At 44.5% G+C, this 10719-nt stretch overlaps 1 protein-coding gene across 2 annotated transcripts in view; it reads left to right on the top strand.

The window, feature by feature from the left end:
- Positions 1-1261: 1261 nt before the first annotated feature.
- PPIC (peptidylprolyl isomerase C) overlaps positions 1262-10719 on the top strand; it is a 100829-nt gene continuing 91371 nt past the window's right edge. Inside the window, exon 1 of one of the 2 annotated variants that reach the window (XM_086961082.1) lies at positions 1262-1516. In XM_086961082.1, coding sequence (XP_086817208.1) covers positions 1394-1516 — 123 coding nt within the window. In that variant the 5' untranslated portion in view covers positions 1262-1393. The remainder of the gene's footprint in view (positions 1517-10719) is intronic. The other variant, XM_086961083.1, reaches the window with a different exon arrangement.

The following is a 10719-nucleotide window of genomic DNA, read 5'->3' as shown; positions in this document are numbered from 1 at the left end:
GCTGTGAAACGAATTACAGAAACACACATCTGGGAAATACCTAGGATTTTTAAGGAATGCAAAATTAAGTGCAGCACGTGAACCACAAACAGGAACTAATTTGTTGCCATGTATTACCCTAACATACATTGTCAGACTGAGACAGGAAATAGGCCCCAGCACCGAAATAAAAGTGGCCCCCATTAGTGAATTAGACAGCTAAAAAAATGTCTGTATTTGCAAATTATATCAGTTTTTAGTTTGTAAAGACATGCTGTACACGATTGTGTAAGGTATGGAAGAATGCATATATTTGAGTTTGCTGGAAGCAATGTTTGTTTTAAAATATCATGAAAATCAACATTAAAAAACGGCTCATATGACCCTATAGCAGGCCTGTAAACATAAAAAAACCAGCCTACATACTGACCTGACAGATTAGACCGTTGGGCACAGCCGGATTTGATTGCCCTATAGGTCAGTCCGACCCTGTAAACGTGTCATACCTCATTGTGCAGACACTAAACCAGTTTTTTTGCAGGTCAAGTTAATACATGAATATAGGAAAAGATATGGGGCCCGTTTCAATCTCCGTTCTAATTAATTGCTGGGTGTAAGACACGTAAAGCCTTGCTCCAGCCACATGTTAATGCTGTGTCTGCTTCTTTGCCTGCACCCCAGGTCTCTGTCATACTCACATCTATCTGCTCCCCCCCTTTTTTCTCACCTCTATGCTTCCTTTCCCAGTGTTCCCTCATCCTAGGTGATCAGATTTCACGTGACAGGAAGTAATTCTATCCTTTATTGTGCGCCCTGCAGGAGATCCTGCTTTTCTTTTTTTTTTTTTTAAACCTTTTTTATTCAGATTTTTACAACATGTTATTTAAAGCCCTTGGTTCCCCCCCCCCTCCCCACCTCCCCCCCCACCCCCCATGAGGAGATCCTGCTTTTCATTCATACAGGGGCAGGGCGCACTTCGCACATAAGGGCAGTTTATGTACCTATCAAATCGCTGCCATCATCACGCAGCTGCAGCGATTAGGCCCTGTGAGAGGGGCCAGCAGGGGAAATGGGTAGAACCTTTAAACTCTCAGGGGCCCCCCCTGCCTCGAAACACCGAAGTCTTTAAAGGTGCGAGGCCCCCCTCCTGCGACCAGACCAGGGGGCCCTGGGCAGCCGCCCATGCTGCCCATGCCTAGGCTAGCGCCGGCCCTGCTTCTAACACTCTCGCAAGTGCACAGCTACACACGAGCAGCACTGCTACGTGGACTGGACTGGTAGAGGATGTGGCAGGAGTTGGCGCGTCGGCAGAGCGCATGCGCGGGGTGTTGCTCTGGGAGGTTCGCCTCCTCCTCGTCCTGTATCCTTGCTCTGGCAGTGCTGGTCGCTGCTGCTTCCTCCGGCTCCCGCGGGAATGGGTTCTCTCCGCCCCACGAGCAACAGGGCCTCTGTGCTGCTGCTTCTCCTGCCGCTCTTCCTGCAGCATCCCCCGGGGGCGTGCGGCCTGAAGGAGTGGGGTCCCACCGTCACGAACAAGGTGAATACTACTGACAGGGCATTCCTCCACCCTGTTCGTTCCATTGAACTTTCGGATTTATAGTTTGAAAGTTGTACTTTCATTGTGGTATTGTTTATATTAGTATTTTTTTAGGAAATCTACGCTATTGCAACTTTCAGTGGCTCCTACGCACAGTTTTCTACTGTTTTGTTTTTATTTATGTTATCGATTCCAACACTGCATATGTTGGTAGTGGGGGCCTCTGTTTTTTTTTTTAATTATTATGATCATGTGGTTGACTGCGTGCCCTGGAGGCAAGGAATTCCCGGGCTACATGTTTTTTTAGGTTGTTCGCAAATCGCCGACACAGCCACGGGCGCTGTGTGTGCAGAGACCCTCCCAGCTCCCCAAACCCCGTTCAGCGCACAGCTGATCATCATAACGCACTTTTTTGAATGATAAAATGTGCATAAAAAGCAACACATTAATTTTTAGAACTTTCTGATAAGTGCCGGCATTCTGCGTACAAAAAAAAACCCGTTTATGATAATGCCTGGAGCAGAGGTTTGAGTCCAGCTGCCTGCGTGTTCAGAGGGCGGTATCAGATGGAAACATCTGCTTCCAAGGTGTCTCGCTCGTCACTGACAACTGCTGATGTGGCCGGACAGGACAGCTTGCTGTGTGGGTGGATGCGAGCGCTCGTAAGTGAAAGTCCCTGAAATGGGCTGCTTCATTCTGCAATCCGCTGTATTTACTGTCTGTACCGCAAAACGACTACAATGGGCCAGTAGAGTATTATGACATTTGCTACATAGTTTGCTCCGTTGCAACAGCAGTTAAGAGAGAACAACCCCCCTCCATCCCACCACAAGGGGCATAAAACCTCAAACATATTTTTGTTCTGAAATCCTCTTTCCTTTTCTGCTTCCAGGCATTGATTGGGAATAAACGGCGTGCCCTTTTTAAGGTCTCACCTATGCAGCGCACCCTGCATAGGCAAAAAGACTGCTTGTTATCGGAACAGCTTTTCCGCCAAAAACGGGCACACGTTCCATTGCCTTCAATGGCAACGCGTGCACGTGTGGCCATTCACTTGCAGGAACAAGCACCGCCATATGGTGGCAATTATCACTCCCGCAAGTGAATCGCGCAGGCCCCCCCTCCCTCCTTGCAAGCTTGTTTTGATAGCAGTGTCCCCACCAGTCTGCCATCTTTTGGGGTATCTTAAGGTAAGCACTGTGCTGCTGCTCGGAAATCAAAAACTTATGCAATAAACTCAAATTTTCAGGCTGCTTGAATAGAAACCAACGTGCGTGCAAAAAGGTTTTGGGTCCAAAACCTGGCCAGCCAGGACCTCAACAATTGCAAAAACAGAAAAGCATGTGGCTGGTCAGACAACTTAGAATACCAATCAATACCCACACAGCCAATGAGTGCTGCGTGGTCAAGTTAGTTGTCTGACCAGCCACATGCTTTTCTGAATAGAAACCAAGCATTTCTTAACCAACATATACTCTATACCTACCTAGTAGGCAACAGATCTATACATACCCGCAGCGTTGAAATTTTAATCACACAAGGCAAAATGGATGTGTTTCCTAACTTGCCGGCTGGGTCACGCGACAAGTAACACCGTGCATTAAAGAGATGATTGCAACTAAAACAACACCGGTTCGGCAAACGGGGGCGCCGAGGTAATTGCTCTCAGTTGCGTTGTGGCCTAAACCATGCCATACTAGATTCTCCTGGGGGAAAGGGAGGCGGGAGGGGGGTTAGTTTGCCACCATGGAGCATCCTGCTAAATCTTGTGCTCTCCAGATCTTGCCCACAAAGCGGCGTTGGCTCCATGTGCCATTGTTAAGCCTGCCGTCATCATCTCATGAGGTTTCCCGCCGTCTCGTCTGCATCTTCCCTTCCACAGGCAGCGAGCATGGCTCCATGCCGCTGCCTGCTCCCATTTCCAGCTCTCCTCACGGGCAGCGGGCTTAGCACACTGCTCAGCTGCCCATACCTCACCGCCTCACAAGTACTCCTGGAATCACGGGCAATGCGCTCTGCCTACGTCATTTCCCGCTGTGGAGGGGGCTTATTTGGGAGAGGGGGCACAGGTTGGCTAAGGACAATAAAGGTCCGACAGAGTAATTATGGTTAGGGGCGACGACAACCACGAGCGATTGTCAACCCTTTTATTTATAGCCTCTGGTCCTTGCCCAGGCCGGAAGGCTGTGAAGTGCAACAAAGTATAGCAGTGGCCGGATGGCTCCCTACATCCCTCATAACCTTTATTAAAGAGAACATAGCAAAAGTAACACGCATTGGCATAGCCAATAGGTCACGTCTTTGGGACCTTAGAAGTGTTTAGCCATGCAACAGTTGATGTTGTTGCACCAAGGATATTGTGCTGCATAACTAAATACTTATAAGGTCTCAAAAGCGAGACCTATTGGCTATGCCAATGCTTGTTATTTATTCTGCCTCTAAGCCTCCGTCTTGATTTCAACTTCCAGGCTTTGTTCTTAAGTTTTATTGCATGAGTTTGCTGAACGATGGTGGATACTCTTTTTACGTTGTGCGCGAAGGCATCCATCGCATTTTAAAAGCTTCCATTGGTTTGAACTAGTAACTCTTAGTTTAAAGTTTATTATTCATGTTATAGTTATTTAAAACCTTTACATGATGTAAGAACTCAGTGCTAACCAGTATACAATCAGCTAAAAAATAACAAGGACATCCTAAAACATGAGGTCACTTCTGTAAATGCAAATCTAGTCAAGAACCTCTCGAATATTACCCTCAGATCATTAAGTAAATATCCTAAACAAAGGACTGTCATTTTCCCCTATGGCCTCCTGGAATCTAGTACAAACACAGATAGATCTCTTCAAATTTACCAGAAAGCTCAAACTCAAATTATTTTTTGCAGACAGAGGTAACCAACAGCGTGAACCACAACGTACTGCCATCTCAAATCGTCCTATCCAAGATATAGAAAACATAGATCTCCTTACCAAGCTAAGCGAACAATGGACTTATCCAAACTCACTAACTAGAACCGCAATTGACTTAGGAATTAGTACAGACCTGGCTATGGACACTCTTTAACAACGAAAGCCTCTTTTAGCCTGCAGTTACCAGCTGGCAAGAGCATTGACGCTTTTCATCTAGCGGTGACCCATGATCTTGAAAAAGGACATTCTAAATATCATAAGAAACTCAAATTTCTACCACAAAATATAACCAAGGAAGAGAGAATGGCAATCAGAACACTACAAGGGAGGAAAGAATTGATCCTCAGGAAAGCAGACAAAGGGGGTAACCCAGTGGCCTTACATGTTGATGACTACATCCATGAAGCAAATCGTCAACTCAAGACCCATTGGTTTCCAAAATAACACCCTTCAGCCACCTTCCCTCTCATTAGGTTCAAGTTACAAAGCGCGGGGATACCCACGGGTCACCAGGCGCTGTAAAAATCGCTAAAATAAATAAAAATAAAACTATCAGACATTGCATGCTACCATCCCCTTGCACAGGACCCAACAACAGACATCCTACACATGATAAGGAAGAAATTAGATAAATGGTATGGATCTGAGCTTATATCCTATGAAGAAAAGGTATTTCTTTACATTGAACATCCCACTATGCCCACATACTACCTGTACCCAAAAATCCATAAGGGCACCTACCTGCCTCCTGGAAGACCGATTATAGCGGGCATAAATTCACCTTGCTCCAGAATCGGTGAGTTCATTGACAAGAAACTTCAAGTACTGATGAAAGACATCCCCTCCTTTGTACAGGGCACTAAAGACCTTTTACATAAAGTCAAAGACATTACATGGGAACCAGATTTGCTGATGCCGACTGACACAGATCAGACGCATATGATGAGACATCTTCTAACTCCAAATATCACTCTTATTGCAGTATGTAACACGGGAAGATATAAGGTTCTGTCCATACTACAATGCCCTGAGGAAGCCCCAGGGGGCTTGAAGGGGGCGAAACACGTGTTGGCTGTAACCCTCAATCTTTGATTTATGGAACATTGATTCTGTATGCACCTTTGCACTCAACTCGGAGTTCTGGAAAAGAGTCAAACCTCATAAATGCCTCGTAGCATAGCCTTGTATTGGATTTTTTTCCACGAAAAAAGTGACACTCCTAACCTGTCCTGACAAACCTTGAAGCACTTCTGTATATGTCCTAATTAATACAAGTCTGCACAGGGTAAAGTGTGAGTGCATGGACTCTTAAGTAAATGTCCATAATGCTACCTAAACAGCTGTTGCACAACAGATATAACTGAAGAATGGACTCATTCTACCAGAGTAATACAGTTTAAAAAGTGCAGTTCGGGCTAATCACTAACAAACTCTTCATTAGGTCTCCTTAGTTGAGACAGACAAACAGTCAGTAAAGTGCTGGCGCACGGAAAGCGCAGACAAGAAGGGGAAAGCCTTTAGGATATAGTTCCTCTATTTGATTGTACAACCACGTTAAATTGTTGTTCCACAGTTATAGTAAATTTTACCAGGCAAGCTATTACTTGTGGACTCCAGCCTTGCGAGCAGAACAGCAAGGCTTGGCGGCATGTTCTTACTTCATTAGTATTAAAGAGGTTGCGTAAAAGTTGCAAAATTTGGTATATGCATATGTGCAAAAAAGATCCGTCCGGGCCCCGACACAGCCTGCATGAAGGTAAAGTCTGTTCTGGAGCACCCGGAGGCTTCACATCCTTTGTTGGTAACAGGCAGAGTCTTTACACAAAAAATCTAGATTTGTAAAAGCCTTTGATGGTTTCAGAGAACTAGCCCTGGAGCGTTGGCAATTTGTATGTGTTGATACATAGTGTCTAAGATTGTGGAAGCGTTCCTTGTCAGGCACCCAGGGTAATAGCCTAGTTTGTTTGTTCCCTACGAGTTTGAAAGTGTGATGTGATAAGGTTGCTTCCCACAGATGTTGCGAGGCCAGTCCTTATAGAGCCTCACTTCTCACCTGGGCCCAACAGTTCGTTTGACTGTTATCCTGAATCTCTTTCCTGATTGGTGCTTTTAGAGTGTCCGGAGGGCCCGATCTTAGGGTTTACAGGTGCTTGAGGAGGATGCTGTGCTGTACTAGACCTTGCTCGTGGAGCCCAAATTCTAACCAGATTTATGCAGGTGACGTGTATTCTGGGAGATGGAACAGCCGATGGCAGACTTTACTCTGATCATTGTTCAGAAATAGACTTAGCTGTCCCGGGAAGGCTACTGATCCGTAAGACCGCATTGGGATTAGTTTTGCTTTGATTGCTGCCAGAGTTGGTTTCCAAGTTGGCGAGGTAAATTTACTGTGTAAGTTTTTGAGGCAAAGCAAGGCTTTAATGAGTTTAGACGAAGCCTGGGAGAATGGCGCTCGTGTAGCCAACCCCCTAGGTGTTTATTTACAGCTGGGACTCCTTTATGCTTTGCTGCTTCCAGGTACCATTTGCCCTTCTTTTTGTGGCAGTTGCCGAAGATGGCTATTTTAGTTTTCTCTAAATTAACTGTCATCCAATTTGTTGTGCAGTAAGGAGCTAGAGATTTAAGCAGGGTTTGGGGGTTAAATTCGTAAGGATTATATCATCTGCATATTGAAATAACGTCGAGATTTGTTGCCCCGGTTTTGGGGGGCGTGAGTGCGCCTCATCCAGAGCCTTGTTCAGCTCTGAAATAAAAAGACTAAATAGTGTTGTGGCAAGGATACAGCTTTGTTTTAGGCTACGTTTTGTTGGTATTGTGGTAGTTAGACCCTTATTTGTGTAGAGGCTAATCTTTGCCCAAGTTTGAGTACAATAGCTGTAGTGCTCGCAGGAGGCTGGCTGGGATGTTCCATGTTGCCAATTTATAACACATCAAAATTCCTGTCAACGTGGTTGAAGGCTTTCGAAAAATTAATAAAGCATGTGTAGGGGAGTTTTCTCATTACGTTTCAATATTAGCGTAAAAAGGCAACAAGATTGCCTTTCGTGCTCAAATTAGGACGGAAATTTGTTTGATTGCGTGAGATCCGAACTGATACCTCCACCAAGTGTTCCAATTCCTGCAATAGGATCCTTGTATCAGTATCAAATAATGCAACCATGCGATAGCTGTCTGGGGATTGACCCTCGCCAAGACTATGGTATTGAATTTTCACGGAGGCAGTAGCTGATTAATTTGCAGAGTATTTAGCTCCATAAGTCCGGGTCATGCTTGTAGTTTGAAACTGGTACCCCGTTTGGGCCTGGCACCCCATTTGCCCTTATTTTATTTGTGCCGCACTTAGACATACGCTGTCCGGCTTTTGGCTCTCTAGAAATTCTGATTTGAGGTAATTGATTTGAACGAAGAAGATAGTGTTTTGGGATGGGGTCCCATTTATGCTGTAAGGTCAGAATGATTGCTTTTTGTCCAGTCACAGGACCTTGTTTTTCTTGCAGGCCTGGAGTGGAAACCAACATCGGCCTTACTGAAACCTTTTCAAACCAGCACTCATACAGTAGGTGATTGCGAAGAAAATGGGGCCCAAGGGAGGGTTGTAGGAGCCTATCCTGCACGGAATGCAGCACCTGCCCTGCTTTTTCTGCACCTAGTATTTGGTTGCAGGGTTGGACTGGTCCATAAGGCAGTGCCCGATGGGCTGGCCTGCCAGGTCAGTATTTGGGACGTTTTTGGGCTGTTTGTGGGAATGTTTCATGGTCTGCTGGGCCGGTTTTTACTGTTGATTTAATTGCTATTAAAAAATTCATGGTCTGCAGTTAGCTAAAATGCATTCAGTCTTCCATACCTTGCAAAACATTTATACAGCATGTCTTTACATGTTCAAAACTGCCACGTTTTGCACACATTGGCCACATTTTTAGCAATCTATTTCACTAATGGGGGGGGCATGTTTATTTTGGTGCCCTGGCTTATTTCCTGTCATTGCTGACCCTGTTTTTAGGGCCAGCTTTTGTTATGGGCGAGCTGGACCCAGGCTGCCAATCGTTAATGGGGCTTTCAGAGCGCTCTGCACGAAGGTCCTGCACACTGCAGCGTCCCTCTACCTTAACTCCTACGATTTAAAGTTCGAATAATTTTTAATGTGTCACAATTGCTTTATTTAACACCCTATCAGCCTCCTTCTGTGCCCTCCCATTTCCTCTCACCCCCTGCTGTTATATACTCTAGCAACCCCTCCTCACGCCAATGAACAACTTGGCATAAGCCTTACAGAGCTAAGTGTGGATGATTCAGGTGAATTGGGGAAGCTACAAGATGTTCGTAATCAGATATCTGCTTTGATGTAGCCAGTCATGGACTGACCCGTGAAAAGTGACCATCTGCCGCCTCATGTTACACAACAGCAGCAAGGGCAGCAAACTTCTTTCCACCCAGGGCACACACTGAGAAAAGACCAACTCTGCCAGTTTCGATGCTGTCCCTTGTAGCAACATGGTCCGTGAAAAATATGTGCTTTTCTTACACGTGACCGCCTCAACCCCCTCAATTAAAATAGAATCCTAGAATTCTAAAAAAAATTGTGGGCCACTGGTGCTGTGTACTGTGCTTGTGGAATCAATGCGCAGGCAGGTTCCTGTTTTGCACTAGCTCTTTATTTACACCACGCACGAATTAAAACCATCCACGTGCTGGACTGCATCATTCTGGGATATCTCCAAGCTTTCTTTATGCATTATTCATAGCCTCCTACACTGGGTTCAATGTTGCATATCAGGCGTTCTTAGGAATGCATACTACACAACTAACAGCCTCCATTGTATTGCAGGCTATGCGTCTTCTAAGACTGCCAACATTCTATTGTGCTTTCTAACAATATCATGTATTGTTTGACCACTTAAGTCATCCAGTGAAGTAAACTGAAAATCCTCTTTTGCTGATAATGTCTCAACTTCCATGTTGTGCTACTCTTGTGCTCCTTGTATATGATCTTGATGTTAGATGGTTTAACTCTCAAGCTTCCTTGGCCACTTTTCAGGCTTTCGTAAATCCCAATCCCTGTCTTGGTGCTCTCTCTGTGGTAGAAGCCTTTTCACAAATCTTTGTATCACCTGTCTCAAGGCATAACTTTTGATATCAATTCCTCTCTAGTATCATTTGCGAAAGCCTCACAGAGCAAGAGCGGGGGGAATCGATACACATGGAAAACGTTGTTACCCCTTTTGTTTAGAATTTAAACCCACATGCAGCTGTCGACAAAAGATAAGCCAGCCAATTCTAGTATAAGTTACTTCTCTAGCACCATCCTCAATGTATAAAACCCACACAAAAGCCTTACATGAAGCCTGCACCATGGATCAAACTGCAGTTGGGACCACGCCGTTGAACCAGCAAGGCCTCATTAGCTGACTTAGGCAAGGTGATGGTAGGTGTTTCTCAACATGGAGTATCCCAACAAAGGTCTGTAAACCCATTGTGAAACATGTGCCAGCTGTTGCAGTATAGAGACAGATCAAGACAAAAGAGAAACATGCATTGGCAAAGGTAATGAATAGGTTTGCTCTTGGCAAGCCCACCTTTGTTTTATTTTTTTAAAGGCACAGAAGGAATAAACAAAAATGTAAAAAAAAATGCTGTAGTGTAATGATGCCATGCATTTGTTTGAAGAAAAAAAGATGAACTGCAAAAATACATTTAGATAAACTTGAAATTAAAACCGAGATAAAAGTAGAAATTGGGGTACCAGCACTGACTCTGAAGTGGACTGTATATTAAGGCAGATGAGCTCAAGCAAAATTGAGTTACATTGAAGCGAGCCAAAAGCTCAAGTGAGCTGGGAACTTTAAATATAGTGGTATGAGGTGCAAACATGTTGAGAAGCAAATTAAAATTAATATAGGAATTGAACATGAGATTACACGGATGCAGGAGAGGGTCAACGGCTTCTGAACTGTGGAACCAGAAATGTTAGTGTGCATCAGATAGATACAAGGTATGGACAAACAAAAGAATACTGCATACACACGGAACATAAAAATATACAAATGGTGCAAAAGCAGGACAAGAAAATGAAAGCATACTGTTTTAACATATATAAGTAGTGTGAGCGAATGATTGTAATGCTTGTTATTTACACCGCTTAAAAACGGCAGGAGTATTGTATGAATCACCATCATCAACACGTTAACATTACATTTATTATAAGCACAAACAAAATTCCGCAGCCAAGCTTGCAGACATAGAGGAAAGCCACGATTAAAACCTGTATGCAACACTGAATTAATAAAAGCATATGTA

Source organism: Lissotriton vulgaris, chromosome 3_1, assembly GCF_964263255.1.
Source record: "Lissotriton vulgaris chromosome 3_1, aLisVul1.2, whole genome shotgun sequence".
Lineage (NCBI taxonomy): Eukaryota > Metazoa > Chordata > Amphibia > Caudata > Salamandridae > Lissotriton > Lissotriton vulgaris.
The sequence above is the reverse complement of the archived record's forward strand: the minus strand, read 5'-3'. Positions and strand labels throughout refer to the sequence as shown.